This window comes from Chroicocephalus ridibundus, chromosome 17 (assembly GCF_963924245.1).
Source record: "Chroicocephalus ridibundus chromosome 17, bChrRid1.1, whole genome shotgun sequence".
Classification (NCBI taxonomy): Eukaryota; Metazoa; Chordata; class Aves; order Charadriiformes; family Laridae; genus Chroicocephalus; species Chroicocephalus ridibundus.
The window spans coordinates 2887501-2903321 of record NC_086300.1 but is presented as its reverse complement, the minus strand read 5'-3'; the positions used below and the strand labels follow the sequence as shown (position 1 = coordinate 2903321).

The 15821-nt window shown below is 69.1% G+C and overlaps 1 protein-coding gene across 1 annotated transcript; it reads left to right on the top strand.

Moving 5' to 3' along the window:
- Nucleotides 1–4604: 4604 nt before the first annotated feature.
- On the top strand, nucleotides 4605–7369 carry NEUROD2 (neuronal differentiation 2). Its single transcript, XM_063354413.1, has 2 exons — nucleotides 4605–4811; nucleotides 6031–7369. Exon 2 carries the CDS (start codon nucleotides 6036–6038, stop codon nucleotides 7110–7112), a length of 1077 nt encoding a protein of 358 aa, XP_063210483.1. The 5' UTR covers nucleotides 4605–4811; nucleotides 6031–6035; the 3' UTR covers nucleotides 7113–7369.
- Nucleotides 7370–15821: the final 8452 nt, after the last annotated feature.

Sequence of the window (15821 nt, the reverse complement as noted above, 5' to 3'; positions counted from 1 at the left end):
GGGGCGATGGAGGGGGACGTGGCTGCAGGCAGCCCCCGCCGCCCCCGCGCACCACGTCCCCCCGCCACCGCGCCCCGCCGTCTCCCTGAAACGGGCCCAAGCGGACGCCATCTGCCGCGGGGGGGCTGGGGGCCGGTGCCAGCAGCGCTCGTTCAGCCGCGCCGCGCCGTGCCCACGCCGGTGCCACCGCTGGGCTGTGTGCTGGCCCTGTGTGCCCCCCCCCCCGACGTGGCCAGGGCAGCCATGGGGGGGATGCTGTGGCCACAGGGGGCCTCCTGTCCGCTCCTGGGGCCTTGTGACATCACAGTCCGGTGGTTGTGATGTCACAGCCTGTTGTGACCTCACCATGGTGGCCTTATTACCTCATCAGCAGCCGGCTCTGCTGGTGGCACAATGGCAGCCCCCTCCGGCTCTGGGTCTCAGGCCAGGGTCCCCCTGTCCCAGCTCCTCCACGGTCCCCAAAGAGCATCCGACCCCAGCAGGGGCGAAGCCAGTGACCGACGGGTGACAAAGGAGCATGAGGTGGGGGACGACAAGTCCCCTGGGGCCACCCGTCCTCCCGCCCTGGGACCCTCCATCCCCAGCCCCGTGCGCATCCGTGGCTCCGGCAGTTTCCCACCGGACAATCCCCAGGACGTCGTTTGCTTAATTAACACCGTGTGTCTTAAAAACCGCAGGACGAGTCCCCGGCGGATGGGTCGGGGGGTGCGGCTGCCCCGGGGGCAGGATCCGGCCGGGGGAGGTGAAGCCGTCACCCCACGGCGACGGGGAGCACCAGCACCGCAGCCCTGGGGCCGGCACGGCACCTCCCCGTCCCCCTGCCGCCAGAGAGGGTTCACTGAAAGCTCCCCCCGCCCCCGATCCTGGCTGAGTCAGGACCGCCCCATTCCTCCCTCCCTGCCTCAGTTTCCCTCCACCGTCAGCTTCCCTCTCCCAGGCTCCCCAGCCCCCCCATGACCCTGCTGGCCCCGTCGCAGGGACCTTTAGGGACACAGGAACAGGCAGGGCACCCCCACCCCCATCCCCGTCCCCCATGGACCCCCACCCGCAGACGAGGCCCTGCTCACCCGGTGACGGGAAGATGCCCAGGGACGGGTCCCACGAGGGAGAGCTGCTCCGGGGCCCACTTCGTCCCCGAAGACAGCGGGGACGGGGACAGGCTGGGCTCCCGCTCCTGCCGCTCTCCTCCCCTCGGCTGACATTCCCCGGCGGTGGCTCCACCGCGCGTTACCGCATCCATCTCTCCCCAGCCTTCACCTCCCAGAAATATTGCAGCGCGGAGCCGGCTCCATCTGGCACCGGCCCCCGCCTCCCCCCGCCACCGCTCGCGGGGAGACGCCACAGCCGGCTCCTCCGCTCGGGCCCCGGGTGGCTGGGTCCTGCCGAGGGGGGATGGGGACCCCGCTGGCGAGGGGGGCCAGCTCGGGTGCCCCCCAGCCCACCCTGGGGAGGGACGGCGTGGCCTCGCCGAGGCAGCCGGCTGCGGTGCCACCGCGCACCGGCCCCACGCTGGGGATGCGGCAGCCGGCTGAGCCCCGGCAAACTCGCCCCACGCGGGCCCCCGGGAGCCGGCACGGGCCCAGCTGGCTCCCAGCCGCGTCCCGGCACCACCCAGCACCCAGCTCCCACCCCCGGCTCTGCCGGTGCCGACCCATTTCCATGCCCCCGCCGTGTCCCTCCGGATGCCACGTGTCCCCCAGCACCCACCTCCGCTGCCACCGCTCCCGGCAGGGTCCCCGTCCTCATCCGTCGCCTTTTTGCCGGAGAGAGGGGAAGGGACGCGGAGGATGAATTTTGGAGGAGGAAAGAGCTTCGTGCACCAGCCCAACGCCCCGCTGCGCCCGCCGGGCAGCGAGGCACCCGGGGACCTGGCTGGGGTGGCCGGGGACAGGAGGTGGCCGTGCCAGGAAAGCCGGCCGGTCCCCGCACACGAGGAGCAGCAGCAGGATGGGGACCACAGCCCCGGGGTCACCGGGCCCAGCTCCCCCAGTCCCGACCTCCTGGGGCAGGAGAAACCCCCCCACACCCAGCCCCTGCACCCAGAGCACCAGCACCCAGCCCTGCCCCAGCTCCCACCCTGCACCCCCCAAGCTGCGCCCGGCCCCAGCGTCCCCCCGACCTCACCTCCCCTTGCCCAGGGCAGCCCCATTTCCCCCGGGGGCCAGATCCTGCTCACGCAGCCCCCGTGCCGTGATGCTGGGAGCCCCACTCGCCACCCTGGATGAACCCCCCCAAAAAAGGCACCCAAGGATCCCCGCCGGGGACCGGGACGGGGCTGCCCCTGCCCCGCTCTGCCCTGTGCCATCACCAGCCGTGGCGGAGGGGACATCGTGGGGATGGCACTGGGATCCACTGCAGGCCATGTCCCGGCACAGGCCGTCCGGGGGCCCCCGGCACCGCCCCGGCCCCGGCACAATGCAGCGGTTTGGGTTTTCATCTCCCCGCTCCCCTTTCATCTCCTCTCCCCGTTTCATGTCTCCACTTTCTTCTCCCTCCAAGCGCTGTGCATGCTGATGAGGCTCACACCGGCGCCCACCCTCGCCGCTCGCCGGCTGCTAATTAGGCTGTAACGGATGCACCGGGCCGGGGGCTTGAGTCTTGTCCCTGTCCCCATCCCTGTCCCCAGCCCGGCCGCTCACGCTGGGGCATCTCCTCGGCCTCGGGCAGCTCCGGTGCCCCCACGGGTGGTGATCCCGGTGCCGGGAACCAGGGCACCGGCGACTTTGCTGCCCTGACGCCGGGCATGCCACCCGCCAGGAGCTGGGCGTCCCCTGGGCTGGGAACCGAGGGCAGCGGAGTGGGGACTTACCCAGAGCCGGCAGGAACGGGCAGCGCCGTCGTGCCGCGGGCACCAGGCGAGGGTTGGCTCCTGAGGGCCAACGGTGATGCCCGCCTGGCACTCGCCGGCAAAATGAAGATGGCAACAACAGAGGGAGGTGACCGGGTGCCGTGGAGAAGGGCTGCGACGTGCCGGGAGGTTGCCCAGGAATCGGTGCCCCCGCACAGCACCGGCACCGGCACTGGCACGGCTGGGGTGGGCCCTGCCTCCCCGCGGGCCAGCTCCAGCCCAGGTGCCATCTGCTCGGCCGCAGCCGTGAGTGACAGTCGGAGGGTTCGGCAATGGGAGCGTGAGGGGGGGACGCTCACCGCCGGTGGAGGCCCCTCCGTCACGTGCCAGCCCCAGCACCTGCACCGGGGGAGTGGGCGCCGCTGACGCCGCTGCCACAGCCCCGGCGGCCAGGCACGGCCAGCCCTTTGTCTGCGTGTGGGCACAGCCCCGGCCACCACTGCCACCACATCCCTGCCGTGCCCACGCCGTGGCCGTGCCGCCCTTGCCAGCATGTGCCGGTGTGCGGCACCCACCACCTGCTGCCCTTTCCCCCGCCCACACCCCTCGAGCTGGGCAGGTCCCGACCCCCCGGAGGTCGTGGGGACAGAGGGGATGCAGGGCACGGGGACATCCCGTGGCTCATCCCCAAAGGCTGCGGCTGGGAACGGGGCACGGGGTGATGCGATCTGGCTCCCAGGCACACAACGCACCCGTTCCAGGCTGCCCGGCCCTGCTGCTGCCCGCCGCCGGTTTGCGGGCACAAGGGAAACGGCAGCAGCAATTTCTGGCTGCACGTGCCCCGTGGCGGGGACAGATTTGGAGGCCGGGGGGGGTGACAGGGTGCTGCCAGGCCGGGGTGTGGGGCTGCTGCAGGCGAGGAGGTGCCTGGCAGACAAAGGCCTCACCGGCTGCGCCACGGCATGGCTGGGCCACCGCCACTGCCACCGTGGGACCCGCACCTGCGGGGGGCTTGGACCCCCCGTGTGCAGGGCGGCGGGCGTGCGTGTGCATGTGTGTGCACGTGTGCGTGTGTGTGTGCGCTCGGTGTGCACGTAGGAGTGTGCCGAAGGCTGGCGGCGTCTGTGCGCGCCGGGCTGTGCCGCGGGGCTGCGGAGAGAGGCTGGCGTGGCCGTGCGGCCGAGGGGCTGCCATGGGGCGGTGGGCAGATGCAGGGGCCATGTGCCACCCACATGGGGACCCACAGCCCCACAGCCGCCGGCCCTGCCCACGCCTGCCCCTGCATCCCCTGCCCGCGCAGGTGCCACCAAACTGGGCACCGCCACCGCCATCGCCTCCCCTGGGCCCTGCCCGGCTGCAGCCCCCTGCCCACGCCAGGCCCTCGGCACCGCATCCATCCCCGCTCAGCTGGTGGCTGAGGGTGGGGACGGACCCGGGCAAGCCGCCGCGGTATTTTGCGGCGAGCCGCAGATGCCAGCTCCCAGCGAGGGTCCCCCGTGGCGTCTCCCCCCTCGCCCCGGTGCCCGCCGGCCGCCCCTGACACGCTCGGCCTGGCCGGGATGGCCGGTCTCCCCCGCCGCCTTGCCGCTGGCTCCATTGTTCAGCCCGGCCCCGCCATCGCCTGCATCTTGCCCGGGTCCCATTTTGCGGCGTGTAGGCAGAGCTGTAGATTTGGAAGAGGTTTTTTTTTTTCTTTTTTTTTTTTTTGTGGGTTTTTTTTTTTTTTTTTTTTTTTTTTGAGTACAGAGTGACAGATGGCGAGTCCTCCTTCCCCAGAGAGACAAATCTCCCTGAATGCAAGCGCATGTCAATCATTAGCTCTCATGTGATAGCTCTCGCGCATGACGTGCCAACCATATGGCACTGGCAGCAGAGCTGGTACCCCCTTTGCTGGGTAGAGATGCCACTCTCGCCTCCTTTTGGATAGAGGACTGCAGGAGGCTGGAGCACCTCAAGGAGCCGCGTCCCCGTCCCAGAAGATGCTGGGAACAATGAAATAAGAATTCCTCCGGTCCGCCCGAAGGTGAGTTATGTAAGAAGTGGAGGGCTTGGGAGGGCAGCGGAGGAAACTTGAATGGAGAAAAGGCAACTTCCATGTTGATTTTGTTTCTCCGCCACGTCTCGCCCTTTTTTCCCCCCGTCTTTCGTTCTCCCCCGGCCCTCGCTTCTCCCGCTCCCCGCCGGCCCCGCCGATGGGGTTTTTTTCCCCCCCGCCCCGGAGCCCCCCCCAGCCCCCCCTCCCCCCCCCGGGGAGGTTTTTGGGGCTTCGTGTCCCCCCCTCCACCGGTTCCCCCTCTCCCACCCCCGCGGCTGGGCGCGCCCGGGGTGGCGCGGTCCCGGCGGGACGGAGCGGGCACCGGCGGCCGAAGCGGCATCAACGAAATCGGCGCGGAGCCGCCGCTCCGCCGCCCCCGGGGGCCCCGACCCGGCGGAGCCTCCTCCCCGCTCCCCCGCGGCGCCCCCGGCCCCCGCCCCGGGCGGCGCCCCCCGCCCCTGCCCCGCCGCCCCGCCCGGCCCCGGGGGCGACCCCGGCGGCGCCGCCGCCCGCGATCCCCGCGCTCCCCCGGGGGGGGGGGGACCCCGGCCGCGGCCGCCCCCGCCGCCCCCCGCCGCCCCCCGCCGCGCCGCCGTTTGATGCCGCCGCATTTTACGGGCCGCGCTCCGGTGGCCGGGGGGGAGCCCCGGGGCGGGGGGGGGACCCCGGGCGAGGCTGACGGGGCCGGAGGGGGTACGGGGCGGGGGGGACGGACGGAGGAGGGGCGGCGGCCGTGCCTCGGCGCTCCGGCCCCGGGACGGCGGTGGCGGAGCCGCTACCGGGGCCGCTCCGCGCCCGCGGCGGGGAAAAGTTGGAGGCGTCAAATAAGGGCCGGCGGCACCGGGCCCGGCCCGCGGGGCACCGCGGGGGGGGGGACAGCGGCCGGGCCGGGGGCGGGGGGGCCGCAGGAGAGGGGCAGCGGGGCGCGGGCGGCGGCCGCGGGGAAGCCGGTGGGGGGGGACGTCGGGGGGGGACGTCGCCGCGCCCCGAGGGAGCCCCGGTGCCCCCGGGGTCGGGCGGCCGGGGCGGGCGGCGGCGGCGGGCGGCCCCGCTCTCAATTCGTTTTCGCCGGTCCCCGGCGCCGCGGAACCGCTCCCGGGGAGGGCGGGGAGCGGGGGGGGGGAGGGGGGGGGCGGTGGGAGGCGGGGGGGGGGGGGGGGGGCGGCGGGGCCGCCGGTAACGCCTGGCTCTTTGCCCCCCGCTGCAGCCACCATGTTGACGCGACTTTTCAGCGAGCCCAGCCTGGTCCCCGAAGTGCCGAAATTCGCCGGTTGGGCCGAGGAGTGCGAGGAGGAGGATGCCCGCAGCGAGAAGGAGGAGCGGGCGGGGAAGGGCTGCGCCCTCCCGGAGGAGCCGCCCGAGGGTTCGCTGGGGGAGAGCAAGGAGGAAGGGGAGCTAGGCGGGGACGAGGAGGAGGAGGAGGAGGAGGAGGAAGGCTTGGAGGAGGCGGAGGGCGAGCGGCCCAAGAAGCGGGGCCCCAAGAAGCGCAAGATGACCAAGGCGCGGCTGGAGCGCTCCAAGCTGCGGCGGCAGAAGGCGAACGCCCGGGAGCGCAACCGCATGCACGACCTGAACGCGGCCCTGGACAACCTGCGGAAGGTGGTTCCCTGCTACTCCAAAACCCAAAAGCTCTCCAAAATCGAGACCCTCCGCTTGGCCAAGAACTACATCTGGGCTCTCTCCGAGATCCTGCGCTCGGGCAAACGGCCCGACCTGGTTTCCTACGTGCAGACTCTGTGCAAGGGGCTGTCGCAGCCCACCACCAACCTGGTGGCCGGCTGCCTGCAGCTCAACTCCCGCAATTTCCTCACGGAGCAGGGGCAGGAGGGGGGCCGTTTCCACGGTCCCAACGCCTCCTTCGCCGTGCACCCCTACCCCTACCCCTGCTCGCGGCTGGCCGCGGCGCAGTGCCCGCCCGCCGCCGGCCCCGGCTCCCACGGGCTGAGGACACACAGCTACTGCTCCTCCGCCTACGAGAGCCTCTACGGCAACGCCTCCCCCGACTACAACAGCTCGGAGTACGACGGGGGGCTCAGCCCCCCCCTCTGCATCAACGGCAACTTCTCCCTCAAGCAGGACTCTTCTTCCCCCGACCACGAGAAAAGCTACCACTACTCTATGCACTACTCGGCGCTGCCCGGCTCCCGCCCCGCCGGCCACAACCTGGTCTTCGGTTCGGCGGGGATGCGCGGGGGGGTCCACTCCGAGAACATCTTCCCCTACGACATGCACCTCCCGCACGAGCGGGGCCCCATGTACGAGGAGCTCAACGCCTTCTTCCACAACTGACATCCCCCCCGCAGCCCGGCCGCCCCGTCCCCCCCCCCGGGCGGAGGGGGGGAAACACACCCACACCCCCACCCACCCACCCACCCACCCACACACACACCCCCGCGGCGGCCCCGCCGACCGGCCCCCGGGGCTCCGCCGTGGGCTTTGGTGCAATATGGGGACCCGGCCCCGGCGGCGGGTCCCCGCGCCCCGTGGGGACAAAGTGCTTTTTTGGGAGGATTTTCCCCTTTTCCTTAAATTATTATTATTATTTATTATTTAGTTAGTCAAATTTTTATTATTACTATTGTCGAATTATTATTATTATTATTATTATTATTATTATTATTATTATTATTATTATTATTATTATTATTATTTATTATTTTCCCCGGGGGGTGACGCTCCCAGCGCGGCCCCGGCCCCCCCGGCCCCCCCGGTAGCGCCCTGCGGAGCCGCCCCCGATGCCCGGCCCGCTGGGTCGAGCCGCGTCGTTTCCTTTTTAATTCGTTTTAATTTAATTTAATTTTATAGAGAGATTTTTTTTATTTTTTTTCTAAGTTTCCCTTCCCTCCTCCTCCATTTTTGGGCCGTTTCTCCCCTCCGCCGCCGTGACACTCCCCCCCCGCCCTACACCCCCGCACCCCCCCGGCATTGGACACCCGCTGCCCCGGCCCGTGGGAGGGAGAGGAGCCCGCGCAGCGGCGCGGAGCGAAACTTTCCGAAGCAATAAAGAGGCGAAGGGAGGAACCCACATTTCTATCTATGCAAGCAAGGCCCGGCCCGGCGGACGCTCCGAGATGCACTTTGCTTTGGGGGGGCCCCGGCCCCGCTCCCGGCCCCGGGAGAGCTCCTCTCGCAGCGCGTGTGTCAGGACGTTTTTTACCTGTTTTAAAAACTTGAAACGGGAAAAAAAAAAAAAAAAAAAGAAAAAAAAAAGAAAAAAAAAGGAAAAAGAAAAAAGGAACAAAAAAAAAGGAAAAAAAAAATTAAAAATAAAAAAACCGATACTCCCCAAACCCCTGCGGAGCCGCCCCCGGTTTTCCCGAGCTGGCGGAGCCGGGGCCGGGCGCGGCGGGGCGGCCCGCAGCTATGCAAGCAGGGCTCCGGGGGGGGGCCTGGCGGGGCTGCGCCCCCCCCCTCCCCGCGGCGCCCGGGCCCCGGCCCGTGGGATTTCGCCCCGGTTTGCCGCATTCCTCCGGTCGGGAGACGCCGAAAAGCCGAGATAACGCGCTTTTTCTTTTTTTTCTTTTTTTTTCTTCTTTTTTTTTTGTTTTTGTTTTTTTTTTTTTTTTTTTTTTGGAACCTGCCCGCACCACCTTCGAGAAACCAGCATTTTTAGAGACCAGGGAGGAGGAGGAGGAGGAGGATTTCTGAGAAATGTTTTCGAAACGAAAAAAAAAAAAAAGTTTTGCAAAAAAAAAAAATCCGGGAAAAAAACAAAAAAAAAAAAAAGAAAAAAGAAAAAAAACCCACAAACCGTTGTAGCAAAGGGGACCCGCCTGTCCGACACCAGAAGTGCTTTCGTGTTTCCGTTCCGTTTCATTTCGATTAATAAATATTTATGGCCAACGATATGCAAGAGCCCCCCCTGCGCCGGGAGCCGCTCCCCGCTCCCCCGCTCCCCGCTCCCCGCCGCCGCGGACGCTGCTTTGGCGGCGGGGGCGCGGGGCCGGGGGGCCCGGCGATACTGCATGCACCGGCACCCCCCCCTCCCCGGGGCCCCCCCCCCCGGCCCCGCTGGACGCTCGCAGCCCGGTCCCCGCCGGGGCGGCCCCGCCAGGACTCCTCGGCCGTGACGAGCCGCCGCCGGTGCGATTCGCGGCGAACCTGTAATTACCGAGCGTCCTTCGACGGCGATTAATAAATATTCAATGTTGACTCCGCCGCCTTCGCCACTTTCCTTCCGCCCCGGGGGCACCGGAGGCACCGGCCCGACCCCCTGCCCCGTCGCCGGGGCCGCCCCCGGTACCTCTCGGCCGTGCCGGTGCCTCCGCCGCTCCCCGCCGCCCGAGTGCGCGGCCCGCGGTGGGGCGGCGCTGATATAACGCGGCTCTGCCCCACGGGTGTCCCCCCCGGGACCGGGGAGGCGGTGTCCCCCCCTCGCCAATAAAGGCACCAGGATCCGGAGCGGCGGCCCGGCTCGGTCCCGGCCCCGCCGTTACGGCCGAGCCGCGGCGGTGACACCGCTCCGGTCCCCCGGGAGAACGGTGGCCGGAGCTGGCACCGGCCTGCGGTGTCGGTGGCCTCGGACAGGGTACCCGGTGGCGGTAACCAAGGCCGCGTTCGGCCGTTGCGGTACCGTTAACCGGTCGTCTCCCTGTCGCGGTGCCGGTTCCCGGTGGAGCCCCGGGAGCACCGGCGCGGTGCCCGGCCGCGGGGCCAGTGCCGGTTCCCGGTGTCGGTGCCCGGTGGAGCCCCGGGAGCCCCGCGCGCTGCCCGGCCGCGGTGCCGGTGCCCGGTGCGGAGCTGTCCGCCGCGGCGGTGCTGAACGGGAGCCGGGGCCCCGCCGCCTCCCCGGGCGAACGGGCGTCGGTCTATTTACCGTTCCCTTCACCAGGGCTTATCACCACCCGACGGCCCCGAGCTCCGGGAAGGGACGGGGACCGGGGTCCCGGTCGTGCCACGCCGGTGCCCACGGCCACGGGTATCGCGGGGGCCGGGTCCCTGCGGGAGGCGGCGTGAGCCGGGGCAGCACCGGGGCTGCGGGGACGGAGCCCCCGAGTTCCTCCCGGGAGAGGCCGGGGGGACACGCGCCCCGCAGCCCCGCCGCTTTCGGGGAAAATCGGGGCAGATTTGGGGCCGGGCCGGACTGGAACGCGCCCACAGCCTGACCGGGCCCGGGGCTGGAAACGGGAAACGGCTCCAGCGCGGCCCCGACGTGCCGGGCCCGGCCCGGGGAAGGGGGCGGCGGGGAACCGGGACGGACCGAGCCGCTGCGGAGGAACGCGGATCCCGGCTCCCCCCGCCCCGACCCACTCCGGCCGCCCGGGCCTCGCCGCCCGCCGCTCCTCGTCGAGGAGCGAAGACTCTTCCGACGGCTCCGGCCCGAGCATCCTCCCGGGAAAGGCCTCGTTTCTCCGGGGAAAAAACCCCGAGGGCTGGGGGCCCGGGCGGGGGCTCCGCGGGCCCGGGCGGGGGCGATGCGCGGCCCTTCGGCTGTTACCCGCAACCGGCGGCACCGGGGCCGGCGGCCCGGAGATGCGGCGGCGAAGGGCGGATGCCCCGGCGGAGGGGAGGGGGACGCGGGGGGCCGGGGGCTGCGGGGGGGCCTGCGACATCTGCTCCTGTGCCGGGGGGTGCCGGTCCCCGTGGCGTGGCCGTCGTTTAGGTTTAATTCCCGGGATTTTTGTTTCCCCGGCGCCCGCCGAAGCGATAGGATGAGGGAACCCGCCCGGCTGCTCCGGCACCGACCGGCCCCGCAATGCGGCCCCGCACTCGCTGCACAGCCCCGGTGCAAAGCTCCGGAGAAAAGCTCCAGTGCAAAGCCCCGGTAGAAGATTTTGGCGCACGGTCCCGGTGCACGGTTTCGTTGCAAAGCTCCGGTGCACGGCTGCGGTGCACGGCTCTTGTGCAAAGCTCCGGTGCCCGGCCCTGTGCAGAGCTCCGGTGCACGGCCGCGCTTCACGGCCCCGGTACAAAGCTCCGGTGCCCGGCCCCGGTGCCCGGTCGGGCCGCACCGCGGTCCCGGTGCTCAGCGGCGGCGGCCGGCGGCTCCCGAGGCGGGAGACGGGAGGGCGGGATGCGCCGCCGTGCCCCGCCGGGCTCTGCGAGGGTTTTGCATGATCGTGGGGTCAAAGTCACCTGGGGGGGGTGGTGTGTGGGGGTGTTACCGGGGACCCCGCACGGCTCGGACAGGGGGACCGGAGCGGGGCCAGCACCGGGCGGACCCCGCGGTCGCCGTTCTCCCGAGCTCGGCCCTCCTATTTCAAGGCAGGATGAGATGGGGGGTGGGTTTTTACCCACCTCCCCCCCCTCGCCGCCCCCGGTGTCCCCGGCCCGGCCCGGCCCGGCTTCTCTCCCGGCCCGGCGGAGCGCGGCGGGGGCGCGGGGCGAGCGCCAGCTCCGGGTCGCCGCTGCCACCGGCGAGTGCCAGCCGGGGGGGGGGAGGAGGAGTCATTGCTTCAGTTTAAATTTCATGGCATCTGTTCATTATTATACAGTGCGGATTTTTATATGGACAGCTAAATTAAAGACAGATTTCTGCCAAAATTGCAGATACCATAAAAAACGGAGGCTCCCGGCGCTGGGCTCTCGCCGCCGCGCTGCGGAGGCGGCCCCGCTGCCGCCACCGGCCCGGGCGGCCCCGCTCCGGGGGCCGGGGGCTGCCCGGGGGTCGGGGGCAGGGGGGTGTTGGGAAGGGGGGGCTGCCCCCGGTTTTGTGCGATGGGGAGACCGGAACGCCGCCCCGGCGGGGGTGGGGGGGGGTGGGTGAGTCGCCGCTGCCCCCGGAGCCGTGGCCGGGGCGGGCAGGGCTGGCAGCGGTCCCCGCCGCACCGGGGGCTGCCGAGCCGCCCCCTCCCCCGCCCGGCCTGCCAGGCTCCATCGCAGAGGAGTTAAAACAAGGACATCTGTGCCTGGAATCGCTGCGAAGCTCCAAACCTGCCAACGCCTGCTGGCACCGGCCGCCAGCAAATGCTGGTTCTCCGGAATGCGGCACCGCCTGCAGCCCAGCCCGGGGCCCCCGGCCCAGCCCCCCCCGCAGGGCACGGCACGGCCCGGCCCCGGTGGCCGTGGGGCGAGGGGGGGTGCCTGGCCCGGCTGGGCAGGGCGGGTGGCTGCTCCCCCCCGGGCACAGGCGTGTTCACGGCTTGAGGGGGGTGTGTGCGCCCCCCTGGGCAGTGTCCCGACTTGGTGGGTGCACGGAGATGCACGTGTCCCCGTCGTGTCCTCACCAGCCCCAATATAGGGCTCCCGGACCCCCCTGGCCCTCGCTGCTGCCCCCCTGACGTTTACCCGTTGCCCCATCACCCAGCGTGGGGCTGAGTCCTGAGCCCCCATCACCGTCCGGGGCGCGGGAGCAGGGGGCGGTGGCAGCAGGAGATGCCGGGGGGGGGGTGAGGAGAGGCCCCCGGTGGGGCATGGCCGGTGCTGGGGTGGCTGCACAGACAGGCTGGGATGGGGGGGAGCAAAGCCGGGGGGCAGCTCCCCAAGGGAAAGGGAGACCCAGGGCCGGGGGCATGGGGAACAGCTCAGGGGTCTGCAACCCCAAGTGCTGAGGAAAGGGGGGAACCTGTCTCCCAGCCCCTCCCAGGCCCCAGGGGGAGAAAAGGGGCAAAACCCAAGCAAGGGCAGTGGGGGGGCCAGATCCAGCAGACGCGGGGCCGGCCCTGGCTGGGAGCACCAGAGAGCAGGTGGTGCCCACCTGAGCACCCTGCGGCAGCCGGGCCCCCTTCCCTTCCCTTCCCTTCCCTTCCCTTCCCTTCCCTTCCCTTCCCTTCCCTTCCCTTCCCTTCCCTTCCCTTCCCTTCCCTTCCCTTCCCTTCCCTTCCCTTCCCTTCCCTTCCCTTCCCTTCCCTTCCCTTCCCTTCCCTTCCCTTCCCTTCCCTTCCCTTCCCTTCCCTTCCCTTCCCTTCCCTTCCCTTCCCTTCCCTTCCCTTCCCTTCCCTTCCCTTCCCTTCCCTTCCCTTCCCTTCCCTTCCCTTCCCTTCCCTTCCCTTCCCTTCCCTGAGGCCCCCCCTGAGCCCCCACCCGGGGGTACCACCCTGCCCATCCCCACCCCGCACCCCGCCTGGGCTCCCTTCTCCCCCCTCTCTGTGGCAGGCGGTGGCTCATTTCATATGGGAAATGTCCATTTTGTTGCTACTTAAAAGCTGATTTACGGCGGCTGCATCCCAGCCCTGCCTTGGCCTGCGTTCATCCCATAATCTGCCCATTTCTCTTGGCAGCTCCGGCTCGGCCAGGCTCGCCGGAGGTCTGTGCCGGGTGATGGGAGCACCCGGCCCCCTCTCGCGGCCCCCGGTGCCCGGCCCCGCTCCCCCCCGGCAGCCTGATCCTCATGCTGCCGCTCGCAGCTGGATCCCATCTGCTTTGAGCGGATCCTGACGGCCCCGAGACGCCAGCGCCGGGTGATGCCTCCGGTGCACGGCAGCGGGATGTGGGGGACCCAACGCCCCCAAAACACCTGCCTGGAGGCCACAGGGCTGGAGGGGACACGGGCAGGGGATAGGGACAGCATGTGGGTGGCTTCACATCACCCCGGCGCAGCCAGGATCCCCCATCCATGCACCCCAGGATGGAGCTGATGGGATCCATCCATCCACCATGCCCGGACAGCCTCCGTCGGTGCGTGGGACACGGTGGCAGTGCCGGGGACCGAGCCGAGGTCCCGGCCCGATGGCCGCCAGCGGCGAGCAGCATCCCGGCTGGCCCAGCCCTCCTGCGCACTCCTAATTAAATTTTACCCAACTATAAATCTTTTTGTTAAATGTAATTGAAAAACACACCTTTGGAATCATCACATTAACCCGGCATCCGCTTTATTAGAGTAATTAAAGCCTTTCTCAAGTTAGCGCCGGGCGGATCGGCTGGATTGTGCCGTAATCCCGGCAAAGCAAACAAGTTCAGAGCAAAACTAATTACATTTAGAGCAGCTGTGATAATAATCCTAATTCCACCCCATTTGGTGCCTAAAATCCGGCGATCCGGCAGCAAAAGCTGGGGCCGGGGGCGGGGGGGGGGGGTCCACAGCCCATCTCTGCCCTCCAGTTTGTCCCCTGCTGGCGCTGGCAGCAGCTCTGGGCTACCCCAGGGGTCCCTGCCCTTGGCCACCGGCCCCCAAAGCGCCCCCCCCCATCACCCTGCCTGACCCCGTCACCCCTCGCCGGGCACTGCCGGGCTCTGCCCCTGTGCCTGGGCGGTGGCACGGTGCCCAGGTCCCCCCTCCTCCCCGTGGCCTCCCGGGGGACGGTGCGGGGGGGATCGGGTGGCCACAGCTGGCGTGCGCAGCCGTAATGGCCACGGCTGGGCTGGCACGCCGGCCTCACGCCTGCGGGCACGCGGGCAGGAGCAGCTTGTGCGCGGTTTGTCCTTGACTAGTCCCCGCGTGGCTGCCCCTGCCCGGCACTGCCCACCCCGCCACAAAGCCCCCCGCCGCCTGCCCGCAGCCGAGACCTCCCAGCTCATCACACGTGTGACGCCAGACCTTCGCCGGCACCAGGGCTCGGCGCCGTAGGCCGGGCAGGGCACCTCCAGCGGGAAGAAAATCCTCCGGCGGTGTCTCCTCTTGGTGCTGGAGCTGGTGGGCACGGCATTGGCACCGGCACCGGCACCGGCAGCACCGCGGCCGCGGCGCCGGGCAGGACGCGGGAGGTTATTTGCATCCTCGCAGTTACCTTGGGGAACGTTTGCTACAAATGTACGTTGGAGCTTTTTTTATTAAAGTTGCCAAAAATTTGTGTTAGCTAATGGCTTCTTAATTCTGCCTAAAATGAGAGAAGGAAAATTATGCCATTCATCTTGTATTGGTTTGAAATCACATCTGACAACTAATCGATCATACTGTGGGACATTAACTCCTTTGGATGGGGGCCCAAGCCGGCTCTCGCAGGCTCCTCGCTCCCGCGCTGGATTCATTTAACTACTTTACTGCTGGTATTTTGGCACGTGGCTCGGCGGGCTGGTTCCTCTCCGGTTGGTGCCGCTGAATTATTTGCCTTTCTCCGGATACAGCTGGCACCGTGCGCCGCAGCATCCCCCGCCCCTTCGCGTGCCGCCGCCGCCGCCGGCGCCCTTCACCTGACCTTCGCCCCACGGGCCTCCCCCGTGCTGCGGGGTCCAGCCCCCCCCCCGCCCCACGCCGGGTCTCCCCCATTTTGGGCATCGCTGGGGGATTTTTTGCAGGCGCAGCTGCGGGGGAGCACCTGGGGACGGCCGCCGTGGGGACAAAGGGGAGGTCCTGGGGGATGACGATCATAGAATCACAGATGGTTTGGGTGGGAAGGGACCTTTAAAGGCCATCGAGTCCCACCCCCTGCCACGGGCAGGGACATCTCCAACCAGACCAGGTCGCTCCAGCCCGTCCAACCTGGCCTGGGATGTTTCCAGGGACGGGGCATCTCCCACCCCTCTGGGCAACCTGGGCCAGGAGCTCACCAGCCTCAGCGTAAAACATTTCTTCCTTAGATCTGGTCTAAATCTCCCCTCTTCCAGTGTAAAACCCTTCCCCCTTGTCCCACGGCTCCCCTCCCTGCTCCAGAGTCCCTCCCCAGCTTTCCTGGAGCCCCTTCAGGGACTGGAAGGGGCTCCGAGGTCTCCCCGGAGCCTTCTCTTCCCCAGGCTGAACCCCCCCAGCTCTCTCAGCCTGTCCCCACAGCAGAGGGGCTCCAGCCCTCCCAGCATCTCCGGGGCCTCCTCTGGCCCCGCTCCAACAGCTCCGTGTCCTTCTGCTGTTGGTGCCCCAGCGCTGGAGGCAGCACCGCAGGGGGGTCTCCCCAGAGGGGCAGAATCCCCCCCCTCGCCCCGCTGGCCACGCTGTGGGGGACGCAGCCCAGGATATGGCTGGAGGTGGCTTTGCTCCCTGTCCCCACGGTGGCCCCAGGTGACCCGTGCCTCAGTTTCCCCGTCGCTCCACGGGGAAGGGCTCAGCTTTTGCCCGCCTGTGTGTTCACTGGGACAGGCAGGTCCCCAGGGCAAGTGGCAGGGCTGGTGGCACCTCAAAGCCATGAGCAAAGGCAGGGTGTCCCCATCCCTTACGTCCCCCACCCTCTGCTACCGCAGTGGCCCAGG